The sequence below is a fragment of the Melozone crissalis genome, unplaced genomic scaffold (assembly GCF_028551555.1).
Source record: "Melozone crissalis strain CALT ecotype California unplaced genomic scaffold, PUWL_Pcris_2 ptg000027l_1, whole genome shotgun sequence".
NCBI lineage: Eukaryota > Metazoa > Chordata > Aves > Passeriformes > Passerellidae > Melozone > Melozone crissalis.
In genome coordinates this window covers 39,248,964-39,270,899 of record NW_026535805.1, presented here as the reverse complement: position 1 = coordinate 39,270,899, position 21,936 = coordinate 39,248,964, and the positions used below count along the sequence as shown (strand labels likewise).

Here is a 21,936-nt window from a genome sequence, read left to right as displayed (position 1 = left end):
ACGGGTACCTCCCTTCGTGCTTTCAAAGGCTGCGTTCGCCTATTCAGTGTGACAGGCTCCTGCAGGCTCCTGGAGCTCCGTACTCGCGCTTAATGCCGCAACGCCGACCTCGGGAGCTCCCGGCGGCGGCGCTGCCCGGCCAGGGGCAGGGACGGTGACAGGGGCAGGGACAGTGATAGGCACAGGGACAGTGATAGGGACAGGGGCAGGGACAGGGACAGGGGCAGGGCCGAGGCAGGGCCGGCCCCCTCTCGCCGCCTCCCCCGCTTCCTCCCTGCCCCGCCTGTTGATGTTTCACTTGCTTTTAATTCCAGGGTCGCAAGATGGAGGCGGCGCTGGGACGTCGGGAGCTGCTGCTGCTGCCGCTGTCGCTGCTGCTGCCGCCTCTGGCCGCCGCTCTGCTGGGCCCGGCCGCGCCGCTGGGACAGGTACCGCCGGGGCCAGCCCTGTCCTGCCACTGCCACTTTCCCTGTCCCTCTCCCTGTCCCCCTCTCCCTGTCCCTCTCCCTGTTCCTGCTCCTGCCCCTGCCCCGGCCCCGCTCCCTCCCAGGGGTGAGCCCGACCCTGCCGCGGGCAGACAGGGCTTCCCCTGTCCCTTTGCTGGTTCCTCCGTATAGGATTCGATGTGCCGTATCTGACAGGTCCGAGGGGGAAGGTGGTCACTCCTGTGCAGTGTAGATGTGTTTATGTTGTGTTTTCAGGCTTGTCTGCCTACATCTCCATGGTTCGGTGCCGTAGAGGTACGCACTGCATTAGATCAACACTTGTGCTTAGCCTGCTCATGATTCGAACCAAGAGAAGGGGTGTATATCTCTTTGATGTATATCTATAAACACACAGGGCATTGTGTTGCTTGTTTTTCTATTCCAATATCTATGCTGTATCTTGGTGACATCAGTTTTAAATTTGGTGGCTTTTAAAAAGAGTGGAAGGAATATTTTGGGTGCTACTTAGGAGAGCTTTACAGTGGGAATAAAAAGATTTGCCACAGCACCAGGTGAGTTCTGACCTGACCTCTAGAATTACAGAAGAGCTGGGTACTTCTGCCTGAGCTTGAATTGTGATCAGATACATCCTCTAAAATTGTTATAATTGCGAACCCAAGGTGTAAGATCACAGAGGGAAGGTTTATAGTCAACTTGTCTAGCCAATGTGAAGTTACTGACCAGTTACCTGAGTAAATTTCTTATGTCTTTTTTCCCTCCAGAGTTACTTATTTATTAGTGTAATTTAAGTAAAACATTTCCAAAAAGCCTGGCAGAGGCCCTGAGCTGGCACATCCTGTGTTGCGAAGCAGGATTCATTCCTGGCCTCACTTCCTGGTTCCTGCTTCTCCTTATGAGCTTCTGAAGAGAGACCTCCTTAGCTCTGATTTCTGGATCAGGGGATCTAGATCCTCAGACTCCTACAGAAGTGCCTGAATGCCTGGAGTGAGGTGTGCTAAAGAGAGCAGAGGGAGCTCAGTATTTGGATACTTTGCCTGTCCCTCTGAGAAAGGGAGTGCTGCCTTGAATTTGCCAGAAGGCTCATGAAGTGACAATGTAATGCAGACTTGTGCTCTTGCTCACCTTCTACCCAGAAACTGTTACACTTCACCCTGAAACTACAGCTTGGCAGCATTAAAGTTCTCTGTCACTGCTGGCAGTTTTAAAGGATACGGAGGCACATTTGTGTCTGCTGTCTTGGGATGTGACAGCGTGGGCACAGGGGTGCTGGAGCAGTGCCATGTGAGGCAGCTTGGGGTCAGAGATAGAACAGGTATGTTTTGGAGTGTGAGTAGGGCTTGACTTAGGAACTGTAGTGCCTTATGGGCACAGCTGCGCTGTTAGTGGGGTTGAGTTTGTCCATTTGTGCCCTACTGCTCAGGTGGTCTTGTGAGCTCATGATTTGCTAGTTTGGAAGTGTCTGCACTCAGCTTTATAGGGGTCTGGTGGCCTAAGTATAGGCAGAAAATTCTAGGAGTCAAAAAGGGACACACAAATCTTTACTTTAGTGTATTTTTCTTTTTAAATGTTTAACTTAGCAAAATAAAAACCTATGTTTTCTCTGCTCTATTTAGTTTTGTACATACAGGACTAGTTTTGATGCAAAGGGAACAGTTGTATCTGGAGAAAGTTTTGAGTAGAAGAGTCAATGTTTTTTGACACTGAGCTGTTTTTTGGTGGCCTGTTAGGAACAGAAGTGCCTTGGCAGTGGGAATGGGCGGAGTGGGAATGCCATGCTGCCTTCAGAAGCCAGTGACAGTGGGCTATAGGGTCAGAATAACTGTGGTGTTTCCTCAGGATGGCTTGGGACTGCAGACTGGTTGGGGCAGGCAGCATCAACATGGTCAGCTTTGCTTTGGCTGGGCACCACAACTGCTTTACAACTCTGTGAGCCCACTGGCTGCACTCTACTAACAGCTTCACATTTTGTTAACTCTTCCGTGTGGGGATTAAAGGTGGTGTCAAAGTTTACCTCTGTGCCGATGGCAGTGGTGTTACAAGAACCATAGTGGAAAGACTGAGGAAAAACCTTGAGACACTGGAATAGCATTTTGTAAGGCTGAAATGCTTTTGTTCAGCTCTTTTGGAATGTGAACGCCTCAACTGTTGTGCAATACTTGTAATTTCTTAAAAAAGCTGTTTTGAAATCTGGACCCTTTTTTAACATTAGCATGTCTGTTCTGGTTTTTAGTTCTCCTCATAAAATTTGGATATACAAAACTGGACTAAAAATTGATTGATTTTAGACAAAATTTGGAGGTGGTTGTTGTTGTTTTGGGCTTTTTTTTCTTTAAAAAAATTTAAAGGGAATGATGCAATAGGACAACTGACTTTCATGTTAAAGTAATGTTTCTGGTGCAAGGTCAGGAATAAGGTTTTGTGCTTTAGAGTATTTTTTTAGTGTGCTGATAGGAACTGGCTGAAAGCAGTGCTAACACCATGTTATTTGCTTATTCTGTTTACCTCTTGATAATTTAGGCTAGCAGAGCTCTTTCTAAATAACATATTTGCCTACCAGACTTTTTTTTTTTATTTTTAGTCTAGTTCACTTGCCTGGAAAAAAAAATTATATTATTTATTGCCTGAAAAAAACCTGTGTGGATGTGTCGTTTCACAGCAGCAGGAAATAATCCTCACTGCATCAACCGTTTGATGCAGTGAGTACGATGTATTTTAATCAAAGAAGATGCTTGTAAATAGCAGTGTGCTGGAATGTTTCTTCCCTCACTTTATGTCAGTTTCTCTGTTAGCAGCCTGGCACACGTGAATTTTGTGCCTAAAAGAGCTGACATCATCTTCCGATGTATATTTGATTAAATGAAAGCAGTATGATGCAACTGTGTCTCTGTGATGTGAGACTGAGTATTCACCTTTAAAACTCAAGATAAAAAATATCATAGTATGAGTGGGTTTAATAGAGAAGATACAAAGGCAGTTAATTCTAGTAACACACATAGGGGAAAGGGAAGGATAAGCCATGTTATAGTAACAGTCATTGTAAAACAAGGAAGGAATGAAAGTAAGTGTGCTTCTTCAGAAAAGCAAAGTAAAGGAAAAAGCATCATGTCAGATTATTATATTAAGAAAGAGTTCAGCTTTAGCTAGTTAAGAAAATATTGGATGTTGTTATCTTACCCTAAATACTGTCATGGAGTTTAATAATGCCAAATCTTGATGGAGAAAATTTTGTGCAAAAGTTGTCTAAAATGTGAAGGACAAATTATAATCCTGCAAACTTGTGAAATTGTATCTTGTCATGTCAAGCTTTTACCATGGTTACTTCTCAATGCAGTTATGCCTGATTGCAGTTAAGACTCTACTGCATAGTTCTGTTTTGATTCTTACAAATGAGTTACGTGAAGCATGGATCACAGAGCCCTGGATTGCAATATATAGTTACACTGCTTGGAGCCAGTTGCCCATGTGAGTGCCGGGGCTCAAGTAGTGTGAGCTTGTGTGGTAGTTTTGTTTGTCTATTCAGACACTTCTTTTCCCATAATCTCTTCTCAAATTTAGAAACGGGTTATTGGTTTTGTCTATTTTTTGCCTGTTTGGCAACCTGACATTTTTCAGTCGCAGACAGGATATCAGCAGTGCCTGTGTAAAGGCTGTGAGGGGATTGTCTGCCTTTCAAGTCTCTGTACAGCTGGCCATCTTGAAAGGCATTGTGCCATCTGTTCCCAGGGCTGCCCACTTGGCTCCCCACAGGCCTTGGAGCAGAAGGAGCCTTGTTTGGGGAGCCTCAATGGAGAACAGCTGTGCTTCAAGTGGGCCAGCTGCTAGCAGCAGAATCCTGATGGGCTTTGTGTGACTGATGCAGCTGGGTAGGACTGAACAGTTACCCTGTACTGGGAGAAACTCTACAGTGCACCCCATCAGGTGTTCACTGCCTGTGGATAAAGTTTTTCCATGATTCTTTAATCAGATCATCAGATCTGTTTGAAGTTCCTACGTGATTGGACCCATCCACTTTTTCTTTTATGGCATTTTTTTACAAAGCAATATTAGGTGAAATATTCTCTGTAGATTTGTATGGTGTTAGTCTTTGAGAATTAATGAGTATTCCCTTTTAACTTATGCCAGATGCTTTATATTCTTTGCTGATATCTTTCGCCCTTTTTGTTCTTCTGCTGCTGCTGCGATTATACTGCCCCAGTTACCAGTCCTGGATTCTGTTGTAGCACACAGTGGAAGAGAAAAGGAACAGAAAATGATCACTACCTGCTTACCTCTGCAGATGCAAGCTCACAGAAATTCACTAGTTCACTATAACCTGTGCCATCACACTGTTAGAGCTGCTGCCTAGCTATCCTAGAACAGAATGAGTTATATTTGCTGTCTTCTTTGCAGGTTCTGTGGCCTTTACCACTGTAAATAGAGTACTGGAGTACTAAAACAGGGATGAGAAGTCATAGGAAAACTCAGGAGAGACATTTACATCCTATAAGAGCATTAAGAATGATAGGGCCATTGTTTGTGCACATTGGAGTTTTGTGTGAAGGCATTTACCAGCACAGGAGGGGACAAGGGGCTGCAAAGTATGGAATGGGGTCAATGGTAAGCTGAAAGCACGCCCCAATTCTTAGGGACTTGAATTGCTTCTTGGGGTTGTAATTTCATTCTGGCTCTGTCAAAGCACTGCTTTTTCAAATATCCCAGTGAATTCAGAACCTTTTAAATTACAGGCCTGTCTGAAACTTGTATGGTACTTGCATGTTAATACTGAAAAGTGTATTGTAAGTTATACAGCCAAGTTTTACACTCACAGTTGAGGCTTCTCCAGAAATTGACAGTGCAATATTATGGACTACTGCAGAGTTCCCATGTTCTGCTCTCAGTGGCTGTGTTACTGCAGGATTGGCTTACTATGCTTTTACAAAATAAGGGATGTGGGGTTATTTGCTGAAGTACATAACCACAAGACATATCTACGAAGCACTATAAAACACTTTCTTCCCCTTCACCCTCAGGCTGTGAATTTTATTATGGTAACATAAAAAAAAATTCCTCTGTTGAACTTAAAGGATGTTCTGTAAGTGTGTGTGTCTTCAGCCCTAGGACTGGAAAGATGGGGATTTGAGTTATCACTGGAGCACTTTCTAGCAAGTGTGGCTTGTCACACCAGGCATTTAATCCTGAAAGACTGGTGCAAGAGCTGTTGGCCTGCCACATCTGTTTCCCTCCCCTTTAGGAGGCATAAACAACTCATGGCTCTTGAGCACTTATCAACATGCAGATATTGAAGGGGTACCAATCAGGCCTGTGATGATAGGGGCAGTGCTGTGCATCCCTTCTTTCCTGCTGTGGGTGAAAGTGGCTTAGCTGGGATGGTGCTCTGCTCTCCTGTGAGCTGCTGCTTCCTTTCCCCAGCACTCCTGCCCAGCTTTCCATCGCAGTTGGCATGCATCTTGTTGTTTTTGCCATCCTGTAGATTTTGTTATGGGGTATATGTAGGGTCAGGAAGATTGGCCACAGCAGGACCCATTGAGTTTTGAGCGTGGTACTGCAGAAGACACCATGGGAAGCCATGGAAAGACAGCAATGTGAAACCCACCTTCAAAGAAGGGTTAAGACTGAACTGGAACACTGCTGTTTTCTGTGGGAAGATAAGCAGACTAATGAACAACCTGTTCATAGATTGCAAAATGGGAGCATATGACAACTGACTAGAATGGATGTACAGAGTATGGGAAGATCTCAGAATTTGTTGGATCTGGATGTGAACAGACTAGTCCCAGGAATAGCAACAGCATGAGTTCTCTGTTGTGTGTGAACACAAAATTGCAAAGGTCATGATGCAGCTGCTGTAGGGGAATACTGATCATTGCTCTGAGTTACTGAGGAGCTTTATGAATCTGCACCATTAAGGAGATGCATCACCATCACCTGAGATGGTGGTGAGGACAGATGTGTGCCAAGGAAATGCTGCAAGGACAGACAGATCACGCAGCAGAGGCAGTCTGACGATCTGTGTGCATCAGAACAAGGAGCCCAGCTCATTCTTCCCAGCTGTGTTCTTGGATCTCTTGTGCTTGTCCAGCTCTTCCTTGCTTGTTCAACTGACAGAAAAATGGTCTGAAAAGGGAACGTTTTTGTTCCAATTTAATGAGCTAAATTACCTCACTGACTTGGGATGGGTGAGAGAGAAGGATAATGTGCAGGAGAGATCTGCATTCTCTCTTTCAGTGGCAGAGGCAGCAGGTGGTTAAACTATCTTATTTGTCTGCACCTTGCAATCTGTTTTTTGAACGTTTGACAGCACAGAAGTGATCCACTGAAATATTTCATTTCTTAAACATGTAACATGTTCTTCAAGTGCAAGTTTTCAGTATGTTCCAGAATTCATAACAGTGCTTGTGGATACAGTGTCAACAGAGCTGACAGCTGTTTTGAAGGAAATTAATCATTGTATGTATAGCTAACTTTGTACATTTAACAGTCAATTGTTGAGCATATCTAGCTTCCTTCATGCCTTCACTTTCAAATAAAGCATTTGATTAAAAAGAAAAAAAAAAGGAGGGGATTTTCCTATTTTTCATCAGTCATTTCCTTTTTCTTGTAATCTCAGTGAGTCTCTTTGTAGATGTCGAAAGAAGATTGTGAAATATTTTCTGTGTAAAAAACCCTCAGATGTAATTCATGGCTTAAAAAATGAGGGACTGTTAAGACTACCAGTAAAATCCATCTTCTGTGCCCTTTGAATTCCCAGAAAACAGAAAAACCTAGGAACAAAGTTTTGGTAATCTGTTTAACAGTTGTGAGTGTAAAAGACTTAGAGCTCTGAATGCTAAGAGCTAAAAGATCTAAAAGTTTGGTGGATTTTTATTATTAATATACACAATTCTTAAAATATGAGAAGGAAATGAGTGGTTTGAGGAAATTACAGGAAGACAGGATAGAATATATCCTGTGTTTATACTGATAATCCAGTTTGTATTTTCAGTTACAGAGTTCACTTGTCTGACTAATTTGGTAATTTTAATTTCCTTTGAATAGCTAGGATTTAAGTTTTGAAGAAAAACCAGTATAAAAACCTGTTTCATAGAAGGGGCACTGAGGAAGAGATTTCACTTTGGTCTCAGTGGCCAGAGAGTTTTCCTACTGATACGCCAAATGGGTCTGAAGTATTTCCAAGTCACTTTGAACCAAAAAGTTATCTGTGCTAGGTCTGAAACCATTCTTCTCATGATGCCAGATTCCAGCTGAATCAGACTTGGAGGTTGTTTTTCAGTTTTTGACAGTTCTGGCTACTCGGATATGGTAATTAACACCTATTGTTTCAATGATTTTTTGACATTCTTGTCACGCTTCAGAGTTTTCTGTTCCTGAACTGGGCTGTATTATGTTAGGTATTGTATATTTCATATATTTTCTGGCTGAAAATCTAGTGTTGTGTAAAAATACAAAATGAAAAGTCTTATTGTGTATTTACATTTGTAATTTATTTTAAATTCTGAGCATGTATGACTTTTTATTGAGACATGACTCACTTTTTACCTGTTGGTTGTGAAACAATGACTCAACTACAGAGCTACAGAAGATGCTGAAGGTATGGAGATGTTTTCCAGAGGAAAAGGGATTGACAGAATCACCATAGCAATAAGTGCCATATCCAGGTGTTAATGAAATGACGTTGTAATGATTTAAGGTTTCCACAGGCCAAATACAGAGCTTAACATTATTTTTAAGAGGTGTCTGAGGAAGGCAGTGTGGCAGTCATTACTTTTGGCTATGTGCAAGCAAGATTTGATTTTTGTATGTAGTTTTTTTCAGGGACAGACCTGGGACACTTAAGGTCTCATTTGCAAAGCAGCACCTGAAATTACAAGGGAGAAATAAGAGGACAGAATGAGTGATTCAATAAATTACAGCAATTAGGGTTTGAATAAAGAAGCAAATCTCCCTTTTCTGTGAGTTTGAGGTGTCCCATGTGTCATAATTTGGGAATCATAACCAAAGAAAGAAGAATTTCTGCTGACAAAACAGAACGTTCTGTAGTATAGACTAACTTCATTTTGAAGACCAACTGAAGTGCTTAAAAAACTTTTACAGAGAGTCTGATTTTTACCTTTTGTGGTCTATTATTTTTCAGCTGATATGAGAGACTGCCATTATATCAGTGTGAAACAAGTGATTATTATTATTATCTTTATTACAAAAACCCACAAACTATACATAGGGGAATGCAGATGTCATTCTTTCTCATCAATCCTCTTTACTAAAAAGAGGTGTGAAAAAACCAGACTGTTCCTTACATGAAACAAGAAAGCATATTTATTTTCCTTCTGTCTGTTGGATAGAAAGTCTGGGAATGTGCTCTGGGCTTAGTAAGAAGTCATTCTGCCAGGACAGTACAAGAAAGTTGCAATGGTTCGTGTATTTTCTCAAACTTACATCTCTTGTGTTTGTTTTTTTTCCAGGAAGCAATTAGGGTTGGTGTTATGATGCTGAACACCAGTGGAGAACTGCACAAAGTACAGGTTTGTCTGGTTTTTCTATTTACTCAGTGAATTAATGTGCAGCAAAACAAAGTCTGCAGCAGCTGCAAGTATATCCTTTATTCTGACATCAGTCAGTATCCTCTGAGAGCAGGATTGCACCACAGGGGCAGGAAACATGCACTCATCCTGGCTGTCTTTCTTTCAGGTTCTTTTTAACATCACCTATGTTAATGGACAGGTATATCTAAATGACTTTCCTATGAAAAGCGGGGTTGCCCACATAACATGCCAAACAATAATATGTGAGTATTCTCTTTTCTTTTTTTTTTAATTTTCCTCCCTCCCCTGGGGTATTTGGCTTCCCTGCTGTCTAGTAACCAAAGCTTACAATGGCTATGTGTTCTGTATTTTGTAAACCAGAGCATTGTGGAAACAAAACATTTCCCAAGGTAGAACAATTTTGGTATTAAAATGGATCAAAAAAATCTTACTGCCTTCATCTCGAGTCACATTAACAGGCTTGTGTGTAAATGGTCTAATCTGAAATCCAGACCCTGCCCATCTTTTCAAAAGCATGTTTTGCACTACAAGCTAGACAATGTAAACAGAAGGATGCAACCCCACCCTGCTAATGGCTGTGTCCCTAGGTTGGTTGGCATATATTCAGAAGGAGATTCAATAACAAAAGTATGAATTGTTGTTAGGAAGATCTTTTAAGGATATCACTTCTGTGTCTATTGGACAAACAAGTTTCTGCTGGATAGGATATTATAGCACAAATACTGAACTTTAATGACTGCAGTAGTTAATGACTTCAAATTGTGTTGAACCTGCTGTTTTTCCACTGATTCAATGCTAGATTTTTTTGTGAAAAAACAGAAAGTAGTGTGTAATTTTTTTGGAGATCCACAGAGCATATTGTATAACTAATTAAACAAGGACCATTATTTAAGCTTCTGCTGTATTGAGAACAATCTTCTGCTGCATGAGATGCAGTCAGTCTCTAGGTTGATACCTGAGGTCATCCTCATCAGGCTCCTAGAGAATACTAACACTTTTTCAAATTGCTTCTCTGAGCTGTGACCTTGTTGCTTGAACCCTTCTTTCCCAAGCACGATCAATTATTAATTTGACAGTATTTCTTTTCTGGAGAGGGAGAGCAGTAATGAAATTCTCTTTTACTGGTACAAAACCATGGCAAAACGTCATTTACTTGCAAAATAACTCACTCCAGAAAAATGGGTACAATTTTATTGACTGATTCTGAGAGCTCCTGAGCACTCTTCTGTAGTTCCTATTAATTTCCCAAATCATAGTTGTAGCACTTGCAGTGACTGGTTTTGAATCTGAAACATTGAGGAAAATACTGATTTGACTTGGGAGCTAGAAACCTGAAACTCTTTATCTCCATATTTGGGTCTGAGTCCCCAGCACAGTACCTCTCTCTGCTACCTGTAATGTAATGTTTATACTGTTCAGTTACTAAATTATTGACAACAGATTCAGGTAGTGTTTGTAAAATGCCAAAGAAATATAAAGATATTTATAAATAGAGGGGGAAAATGCTCCTGAGTGTATATAAAAACAAAACTTGACCTTAACTGTCATGCTTTTGAATATTGGAGACCACATACTCTGACATCATTGTCAGATCATTCTTGGCACCTACAGCCCCACTTGAAGTTCCCCCAAGTGTCAGTTTTGGAAGTGTGTGTCACTCCTGTGAATGTAGAGGTGATTGAACAGCCTGACACATGGTAAAAGCTGGGAACACAGGGAGCTCCAGCTGCTTGGCATCTCAGAGGCTTTGGGCCTGTAGTGCATGCTTGCTGCTCCAAGTCAGAAAACATTCTGCAACCAGGTTAGTGCCCTGGCTCACACCTGCAGGGAACTGTCCTTCTGCCACTTATTTTGGCAATTGAATACATTACTAAATTATGCCAGAAAGTATTTATCTATATTTTAAATAAGAAAAATGGCTTTATGAGGACAGGGATCACAGCATAAAAGTAGTGAACACATTGAGTAGTTACTGTGTGACTGAGAGACCCAAGTTGAGCCTTATCCCACATTACCTGACAGTTTCAGAGCTGCAAGTGACACACACGCAGCACCAGTGGCTTAGCAGCATGGATGGTTTGGTCTCAGTTAATGTCCCTTGGTATCTGCATGCTGGAGAGATCCCCCACCTCCACTCTTGTGCTTCAGGACTTCAGTTCTAGCATGCCCTCACCTGAAGCAGAGGTGTGGTAACTGGGAGAGGGATACTGAGACTATGCAGAAACAACCAGGGAAGAAAGGCAGTTTTGTGTGTACTTGTAGAATATTAAGTTGTTGAAATAGCTGAAAGCTTTTGGGTAGGAAGAGAGGTTGAGGTGTCACCAGTCACATGTGAAAACAGAGATGGGGGATGGAAAAATACGTAGGAGGGAACTGGCACTCATCTTGAGCAGGAGATGCAGTGTGCCTGGAAAAGACCATATTTGTTTCTGTATTCAGAGGAAGGGGAATGTTTTGCAAATGAAGATGTTTACACAGGTGGCTGGTGAGGATGGGGCATTACTCTTATGAACTCCTTTGGACAACTGAAATAAGAATGCAGCAGTAACCAAGCCAAAGAGCCCTGCTTAGAGTGCTTAAATGCAAACCTCAAAGGCAGGGATGTGAGTACAATCCCTGAGTCAGGGGATTGTACAGTTCTGCTGTGTTATGAGACCTGCTCTGGGTCTGATTTGGTGATATACTGGTAAAAAAATCATGGCACCTGTTTTAGCTGTTGCCCAGATTACTGCTGGTGGTAAAAGCAGCTGCTGGAAGTGTTAAGGACATCAGCATAGCACACATGTTCTGGCATCTCTGGCTTGATGCTCGTGGTACTCTGACTTCTCCATTCAGGTGCTGCTTGTGCAGAGGCATCTGGGTCAGAGCTGCACCTCTTTTGTCTATGGCTGGGTACTGCTTTCTGACTGAGGTGGTTTCTCCTTGAAAATCATGACATTGTGTGTTAACAGTGGAGAACAGAAGCTTGGATAACTTACCGGAGCAGCAGCACCTGGGAACCGTCAGTGTTCGAATCATGGTTCACGAGTGGCCTTTGGCATCCACTTCTGATTTGCAGCTGATTGTCATTCAGGAAGAAGTGACAGAAATTGATGGGAAACAGGTAAAAAAAGCCCTGCTACAACATTCTGCTTGTTTTTCATTTAGAAGAGGAAGTAGTTCCCAGGGATTACAAGGTTTACATGTATCTGGTTGATGATTAGAACACAAAGTATATAATTAATGTTAACTAACAGAGTACTGAGGGTGACAACAGCAGAGTTGGCAGCATAACAGTGGGGGTGTCTCATGGGGAAACTTCAAGTTTTAATGCTTCTTTTCATATTTTAATAATTATCATTAACTATATCGCATGCACTTTGAATAAGTGAACTTGTGCAAGCAAAGCCAGACTCACAAGCAAGAGCTGATTTATAAAATAATGTACAAAACTAACAAAAAGGGTGTAGGCTCATTCTGCATCTTGAGGTTTTCCCCACTGTTTATTCTAAGCTAACAAAAGGTTTCAAGCAGGTAGCATGGGGAACAGCTTGCAGCAGGAAACTCCTATGGCAAGTGGGCTTACTGTGAAAGCCCACTACACCTGAGAGCTTAGTCTTAGACTTTGCATGTAAGGCAATTTGAATCTTGATAATGAACACGGATTTTGAGATGAACAAGCACCTCCACCCCTCTGATTCTAACTGTATTTGCACAAATAGCAGTCAGTGTGAGAGGCTGCAATTCTAGCTGAGGTTGAAATGTGCAGAACTGAGTTCCCAAAATCACCTGTATGGTGTAGTTGATTTACTAACTAAAGAGATTCTGTAGAAAAGATCCAGCTGCTGAAGCCAGCAACTGGCTTATTTCTGTGTCATATTTCTGTTTCTGCAGGTCTGCGTCTTACATGTAGCCAGGCTTTTTTGAAGGTGGCTTGTGTTCTGCTGCCTTTTTCTTTCTTTAAAGGATAATAATCATAATACCATTGATCCTTGATTAATTGCATGGTCAGCATAGAGTAGTTTTTACAGAGATCTGTATCATGTCAGAATCTTAGTCTGTTAGTGGAAAGCCCCACTGAGAGGTCTGTAGCTTTTCCAATGAGGTCTTTATGCCACTGCTAATAGCCTAAGAATTGTGGTTTGATTCAGTTGTTACACAACAATGGCATTTTATATTTCAGGCCTCAAACTAGACACCACAATGCAATTCAGATTTTCATAGGGACCTAGTAAAAACAACCAGAAAGCCAATGCTGTTTTCTTGATTGTTCCTTTAAGACAAAAGCAGTCTCACATAAGCACAGCAGAGGAGCAGAATCACCTCCCTCAACCTTCTGGCCACACTGCTCTTGCTGCAGCCCCAGGACAGAGTTTCCTTTCTGGAATGTGGGTGCACATTCCTAGGTCATGTTGAGCTTTTCATCCACCAGCATTCCCAATTCCTTTTCTCTAAGGCTGCTTTTTATCCATTTGCTGCCCAGCCTGTACTTGTGCTTGGAACTTGCCCCATCCCAGGCACAGCACCTTGCACTTGGCCTTGCTGAACTTCATGAGGGGTTCACCTCTCAGGCCTGTTCAGCTGCTGCTGGATGGCATCTCTTCCCTTCAGCAGGCTGACCACACGGTGTCATCAGCAAACTTGCTGAGGGTGCACTTGGTCTCACTGTCTGTGGTGCCAGCAAAGTTGTTACACAGCAGCAGTGCAAATACCATCCCTGAGGACACCCCTTGTCACTGATCTCCATTTGGATATCGAGCCATTGGCAGCATTTCTAGAGTGCAAGCATCCAGCCAATGCCACACACAATGCCTGGTCCATCTGTCAAGTGCATGTCTCTTGGTTGGAGACAAGGAGTTCAAACAGGACACTGTCAGATGCTGTGACACTTGGCTTGCACTTGTTGAAAACAAGCAATGTTCCTGCAAAAGCAGAAATGTCAGTCTTGCCTTAGCAAGAATTTCACTGTTTACAAGTGCTTTCACTACAAATCTGAGTTTTCCATGCCCTAAAATGCCTCCCTGCAAGAGGACAGTGATGTACCATGTAAGTGATTAAAAAAGCCCATGGATTGACTACCATGTGCTTTTGCAGGGAGCAAGACCCAGTCTGTTCAGCATATTTTCTGATGTGGTATGGTCTACAGAAGTGTGATATGTGAAAATAAAGAATACCAGTTCATGTTATAACAGCTCTGGGTGTACATCTTAGTGGCCTGGAGTTTTCTGGGATGTACTGTTGGCCTCTGCCAGGCTGCTTCAGTCTTGCTTTAAACTCAGTAATGTCATGTTTGCATCTTTTGTAGGTCCAGCAGGAAGAAGTAACAGAAATAGATATTTTAGTAAAGGACCTGAGAGTACTTAGACATTCCAACTACACGGTCCCTTTGAAGGAGAGCATGCTGTACTCCATGCCAAGGGACAACGACGTGTTATTTACACTGCCCACCCTCTCAGGAAAAGGTATCTCCCAGCTCTTAAGTAGCATTTTCATCCATATTCAAAGTATCACTTTACAGGGTAAGAGAGCATCATTTATCCCCAGTTCTACATAGTGAAAGAGTTTCTTCATTAACAGGGATAGGTTCTATTTTATATGTCTTAGTTTTTATTTTTTTTTAAACACCTAAATTCAGCTCCTCATATTCGGTATTTTATTTGTTTGTTTTTAAATCTGTTCTCCTTTGAAGTACTTGAGACTTGGCAGCCTGCAATCCAGACATCTGACAGGAGTAGATTTCTCTCTCAGATCTGCAATGGAAGTTTCTCTACAGCTCCCCCTTTTTCCTGAGAATGAAAGAGAAACTGTAGAGGAAATATCTGTCTGGGTCAATTCCAAACCACGGAACAGTTTTCTGTTATTAAACTTGAACAACTTAAAAGCAATAGAAGTTACTTGGTGCCTTAATTTTATTTCAGTTTTGTTTAATCAAAAACTGTCAAGGATTTAATTGGAGTAGAATATTTTAATCTAGTCCATCACCTTTTAATCTGATGACAGGTGAAATTTACAGCTAAGGACATAGCTAAAGGCTGCACTGTAAGACTGTTTCTGCTTCTTATCAAGTTCACTGCTCAAGTCAAAAAAAGCCTTCTGTGTTCCTGCTGTAAATGTGTGAGAACTGTACCCTCTGAGGAGAAACATGTCTTTAGCATGTCTTTATTTTCCTTCAGAGTGGGTTGAACAAAAAGCAAACTCTGCCCTAAATCTAGCTCTCCTTCTTCAGATACACAAGATCCACTGCAGACTACCAGTCAGTACCTCATCCAGCAAGTAGAAACTACAGTGGATGAAGAGACATTACCTGGCAAGTTACCAGAGACCCCTCTTAGGACAGAACCTCCATCTTCTTACAAGGTGCTTTTGCTGTTTGTTTGCTTGCTTAAATTATTAGTATAATTATCATTATATAAATACAATTATTTAAAGATAGACAACCACTAAGACCAGTGGATTTTTGAAGACAAACCCCAAATAAATCAACCACTGTCAGCAGTGACAAGTCCAGTAGGAATCCACTGGGCTTCTAAGTCTTGCCACGTTCTGACCACACAGATTCTTCACAGTAGTCAGTTGTGACATTTACATTATGCCAAGCTAAGCATTTATGACAATTTCAAGTATTACTTAGCTTTGAATTCCACCATTTTCTCCTGACTCTGCCCAAGTGCTTTCCCCTCTGAGAAATGGACCACTGGTCTCATCTGCTGTAGGAAGCACAGTAACAGCTGGAGAAGTTCAGTTCCAGCTTAGGCAAGGATGGTTTTCATGCCCTCCTCTGTGGCCAAAACACAGTTAAAACCACTCTGTTCAAGTTTATTTGGTCTTCATTTTCCAAAGGTACCTTTAATGAACAGAGAACTAAACCTTCACCTCTTTCAAACTTTGAACATTAAAGATAGCTGAGCCACCAGTCAACTCCACCATGCTTTTATGTATGTTTAAGTAAAATTATCACCATGTAATGTGATTTAGCAGTAGCTAAAAAATCCTCAAAACCCAGCAGTTGCTTTGTTTTGCAATCTTTGTATTTTTATCTGTTTTGCAGGTGATGTGCCAGTGGGTGGAAGACTTGAGAAAAGGGTTGTGCAGATTCTGGTTTCAGTCTCTACCTATCTTGTTTAGTTTCATGGAAGTTGTTGTTGTTGGAGTTGTTGGAGCAGCTCTTATTATCAAAGTCTTAAAGCTGATTCTCCCTTCCTGTGAAAATAAGTAAGTAATTTTTGTAATCATTTTTTTGCTTTGATGAAGACAAAATATTGACTAAAAGAATCTTCCAAGAAGCAGGCTCCTTCTGTAGGATAGTTGTAGCAAGAATTCAACAAGAAAGCTACTGGTAACTTTCCATTCCAAGTGCACTTCTGACACATAGGCATTTCAGAGAGACATGGGAAAGTATTTCATTGGAAATGTCTTTAGCTGAGCTGTCATACTGCCAAATTTTTATCAAGTCTTCTAAGGACTACATTGTGAGATGCCATTAACATAGTTCCAAGAAAGGAGGGTAGAAACTAGGTCTAAACAATTCCAACATCTCCAAGTCTTTTCATACTCCTACTGTGTTGGAGTTTTACAGTAGAAAGGCCTTAAATTTGGCTTTGCAAATTTGCTTGGGAATTCTCCAAGGGGGGGACCTACCTCTGTAGGCAGCTTCCAGGCCAGAGTGACTGGTGCTGGCATAGTTGGTAAGAGGCTGCATCCACTTGCTGTGTTAGCAGCAACACTAACAATTTTTGGGAGAGTAAGGTCTCAAAGCAAGGGGCAGAAAGATGAATTAGTAACTGCAAGTCACAAATCAGTGTAGATTTAGTGCTGTAATGGACAAGGACATGGACTTTAAAGCAACCTAAGTCAGCTCTGGAGGAGCTGTCCCTTGGAACTTCCTGTTCCTTGGGAAGCGACAGAGCACAGCGTGCTTCATCAGCCCCAGGCACAGCTGATGGCTTCAAATGCAGCTGATCAGCTGTGCCTCTGAGTGGCCCTACATGCATTAATTTATGTATCCACTCAGGTGTTCTTGGTCCTTCTGACAAACCAGGAAAATGGGGGGTTGGAAGATCAGGAGGGTTGGAAACTGCAGTGACAAAAGAGGCAATGCTTCCCCTGGCATTTCACCCTGTGCTGTCAGATGGGAGTGCCCTGGTTAGAGCAGAGACAGTGGAGAAACGCTTTGTACTTCCCCAGCAGTAAGCAGCTTACCACTGGCAGTAAGTAGCTTAACGCTGCCATGCCTGAAACTGAACTAAGTGGAACTGGGAAGAAAATTCTAATCCCAGCAAACTGTTCAGCAAAGTGGATGATAACCTGTCCGTAGCAGAGGTCAGTATGGAGCAGAGGAACCAGCTTGCAGTATTTTCTCTTCCAGATGAGGAACATGGGGCTTGCTCATGCCTTGTTAAGAGTGTGTAAAGAAATTGAACTGCCCCATCCATTAAAAAAAAAAACAAACTAAACCCCCCAAAAAAACAAACCCTAAACCACACAGTTATTTTCTTGCTACCTGTGTAAAGTGGTCCTCTAAAGAATGGTAAAGGTTTAACTCAGGATTGTAAGCCAGTCAGAATAAGCAGAACATCTCATCTGGTGAATGACAGTTGCAGATGTGAGTTGAGACCTCATCCCAAGTCTTCAGTGCCATTCTACATTGCACTGATAAAAGTGGAGGCTGTTGCTGAGTCCTGGAGAATCAGCTACAGGTCCTGACAGCAAACAGTTTTAGGCTACTGTGAAACCAAGCAGCTGAGCCTGCACTGCTGACATTTCAGATGTAGAAACTGGGCAAAGGGAGCCCTCAGAAACCACAGCCACCACATTCTGGAAGCATTTTTCCTTGCAGCTTCATATAAGAGATATTATGAGAGTAATACTTAGTTGATGCATTGATTTAAACTAAGTTTGGGAAGTTTAAGAATAAGTCTAATTTTTAGAATATACAATTGTTTTGTGTATTTTTTTCTAATGCCAGGTAACCTTACCTTTCAGGGGCATCCTTCTCCTGGATCAAGTTGGCTTTGTACCTGTGACTACCATCAGCCTGCCTTCAGACCTTTCAGACAGGAAAAATAATTTAGATGAGAAAGCATGTACTTAATACAGTATTTACTTTGGAGTTACTGGTTTTTAAAAACACACTTTTAGTTGATCTGATATTTGGCACCTGATCTTAATACCTTGTTTTTTTCCTGCTAAGAAAACTAAGTCAGTTGATTAATTGATAAAAGGCCACTCAGGCTGAGGCCCAAAGCTGACTTCCTTGTGCCTCTCCATAACAAGCAGCCTTTTCAGAAGCTTCAAAGTAGAACAGCTGCCTTTTCAGAAGTTTCAGAATAGAGAAGCTTTCTACCCTGAGGGCTACCATTGGTTTTAACTTCTGTGAAGTCACTTTTCCACACCTCAGACAGGATGCTGGCTGCCTTCATGCCCATAAACCAAGTCAGCTGTCCTGACTAACAAGATGATGGAATTCAGGGTGTCCTTAAGGTAGCATTCTTTTAAAAAATATGAGGAAATATTGCAAACATCAGCTGTGCCTGCAAACCTAAGTAAAGCTGCCCCACCTGGTTCCAGGTCTCATAGGGTCGAGTGTGTCTTGCCAGGAAGATACCACTACCAAACATTTGTGTTACTCAAAAGATCTGACATTTTGTATATGCAAAACAAAAATTTGAACAGAAGATTTCTATTTCAAGCACTTTACATTTTTATGGTCCCTTCCACTCATAAAAATTGTTAGCAGTTGTAACCAGCTTGCTTTTTGTATCTGTGACAGCAGTACTCTATCAAGTCCCAAAAGAAAAATGAAAATTCCATTAAATTCTACAGAAATACTGGCTTACTGTTGCTGAGTAGGCCCAGTCTGCTCATGCCAGTTTGTACTGTTAACATTTTTCAAATAAACATTTAAATTGTTTATTAGACTGTGTTCATGTGTGCATTTCTAGTTAGGTATAACAGTGGTTTGCCAAACACTTCAGACTCAGGGCACTGTCTCTTTCTTAGCTTTTCATTGTTCTTACTTACAGAAATGGTTTGTCAAAAGAATGAATAGGAAAAAAACCTCAGAACTGTAACTACCTGACAGTAGACTGAGCACAGTTATCATCTGAGTGATCAGAATTACCTGTGTTCAGCTGGAGTCGTTAGAGTGAGGGAGAAAAGCTCCCCCCTCCTCCTGCCCTAAGGAAACATCATGTGTTTAATGAGATCCAAGTTACTCAGATGCTGCTCTGTGACAGGAACAGCTCTCACTGTCTCACTGAGCTGACAGCACTGCAGTGGTAAAAGGAGCATTTCTAACACTGATTTTGTCTTGTAAAAACACCAAACCAAACTTCACCACCCAGCAGTGCAGTGTGGTACACACCACACCAGCTCAAGGTAACAAGAACACTGCTCAAACTTCTTTTGGTTGTTTTGTTTTGTTTTGTTTTTTGGGGTTTTTTTTTGTTCTAGTACCTTGTGGGTGGCAGGGGATTGGCACCCATGGCTGAGCAGGAAACTGCTAGGATTAGCACAGGAGTGGTGACTGCACAGAGAAGAGCAAACATTCAAATTCAAACAGGTGTAGACAAACTTGTCTGGTTTTGATATCACATGGCCCCTCCATTAGCATAGTTCAAGAAGAAGTGATGTTCAAGGCTTGAAGTTAGCTTCTTCTGGGGGAAGAAAATAGGACAGACAAGAAACACAGTAGTTCTCCCTTAGTGCATAAACACAGTAGGAATTATGCTGCAGATGGAAACTTGGCAGCTGTTTGCATGTGCTCTTTGCATCCCTCCTTATGAAACTGGAAACCAAGCACCTGCAACAGCCACAAGGCGATTTAGCTGCTCCAAACAGCTGCCACAAATGCATGGTTAAGCCTGAAAATACTGCTTCAAAACTTGGCTGATTTCTGTTAAGTTATTAAGCAACAGGGAAGAAGCATCACCATCATGTTAATGGAATTCTAAAAATAGTACAAATCTTGAACACAGTAGCTGCCACAGTTTCTGCTGCTTTATGGAGCTGGAGTTATCAAGTCTTTAAAAAGTTAAAGCTTTTGTGTTTCTGCTTTAGCATGCACATGGTTTTTCCAAATCACAAGTCACATACCTTTCAGAGGAGTGCTACCCTGAGCTGGCACCACTCTGAACTATTATGTAAATTGATTAAAAAAACACCTCACCCAACTAAGACAGTAAGGAAAGGGCAACTGTCCTGCATGTTAGTCATGGTAGGTCTCAATTTTCCAGGACGTGAACTGATGTGCCCTCTAGGGGAAGATATGTGAGGGGACTTGGAACTGAAAAAAAAAACCCAACAAAACCTATCTTCCAAAAAATCCCTGGTGGGATAGTGGTAGGTTCCTACAAACAGGAACTTCATCTCCTCACAAGCACCTCACTGCAGCCCTGCCTGCCCTCAGAACTGCGTATTACCACACTGTGTGCTCCAAACCAAAATGAACCTCTGAGCTACAAATTCAGCCTCTATCACCTTCTCTTTCCTGTACTATGCATTAGAGATGTTCATTTTGTTCAGTCAGAGTGAACAGGGCTGGCTGAATACTAAACTACTGCTTTCAAGTTGAGGTGTACTTTGGGAGTTCTCAAAATATATCACACTTAGTCTAAGTGGCCCCTCAATGGACTGCTGCCAAGGTCCAAAGCTTGCTGACTCTCCCTGCTTATGTGGGAGACAGATTAAATGTTCTGGTTTGTTTGCAGTGAATTAGGAGAAATCTGCAACAACACCTGACAGCTACACTTTCATCCTTACATACAAACAGAAAAATAAGTAGTAAGAGTACCCACGTCTTCAAAATATTGCACGTTTTTAATAACTCTGACACATAAGACTATCTGAAAATAGTAAATTTGTTTTCTGTTCTGGAAATGGAAGAATATAAATGTACACATCTGTATACTCACCTCAACTTTTTCCTTTCATTTCTGGGCTCATCATGCCAGGTCCACCCAGGGATTCAGGATCTCTCACAAGATCTCAGTGTTTTAATGGAGCCTCTCATTGCTGGCACTGCTGGAAGTCCCTTTTCAGCGTGTCCAGCTGTCACTCACAACATAGCCATGAATGTCAGGCACATGAACAAGATGCTCACAATAATGGCATTTACACAGCTGTGTCTCTGAGATGCACTTGCCTCCTACTCAGACTGCAACTCTGCATTACCATTATGAACAGGAATTCCACAGCCAGCTTTATACAGCATGGATCTACCAGCTGGAACAAGTCCAGACCTATTTGATTCATGAAAAATAATGAAGTTTACCCATAAGCAGAGCTACAGCTGGCTGCACTGAGAGGAGCTAGCACGAAGAAATGTTTCCCAAACAGCAGAAGATGGATAGAAATTAAAGGTGGTTTAGTTACAATTACCATTGTTCAGCACAATCTAAAGTTATTACCTGGATGGTTACTGCAGACTCAGACAGTAAGTGGCATGGAGAAGCAGTTAAGTAATGAAAAATGAGAATTTAGATTTTATGTCAATTGTAAAGTCAGGGTTATAAACTGAGCACAAACACAACATGTGCTGCCTTACCAGAATAATTGTGTAAATCAGAACCCAACTCACCAGTCTAACGTTTTGCTGCTTGCAGTACCAGTCAAGGGAGAAACACCTATTGTAGAATTAATGCCAGAAAGTTTTTGATTTCTCAGACTAACAAGGAAACTACACATGTGACAGCATCACTGCTGGCTGCACAGAATTAGTGTACACCAGCTGGATGTATTTTAATATTATTTAACAGCTACTGTAAACCCACGATGATCTTAACCCCTTGCTCAAATTTCACTAACTCCATTGACTGTTCCAGCATGACCATTGCCGTTCCACATCTCAGCCTTTGCACAGGTTCTTTAACAACAGTTTAAAGGTAGAGTTCTCCAAGATTTAAATCTGTGTAACTGCATCTTGTTTGTCCCATTTTCAAGTTCCCATCATCCCTGACTCACTTAAAAGTGCT

The 21,936-nt window shown here is 41.8% G+C and overlaps 1 protein-coding gene across 1 annotated transcript; it reads left to right on the top strand.

Moving 5' to 3' along the window:
- Window positions 1-319: 319 nt before the first annotated feature.
- Window positions 320-18,842, top strand: GINM1 (glycosylated integral membrane protein 1). The gene is made up of 8 exons (XM_054279412.1): window positions 320-428; window positions 8,906-8,965; window positions 9,132-9,228; window positions 11,938-12,089; window positions 14,271-14,427; window positions 15,192-15,322; window positions 16,014-16,177; window positions 17,948-18,842. The coding sequence occupies exons 1-8, from the start codon at window positions 324-326 to the stop codon at window positions 18,054-18,056; spliced, it is 975 nt and encodes a 324-aa protein (XP_054135387.1). The 5' UTR covers window positions 320-323; the 3' UTR covers window positions 18,057-18,842.
- Window positions 18,843-21,936: the final 3,094 nt, after the last annotated feature.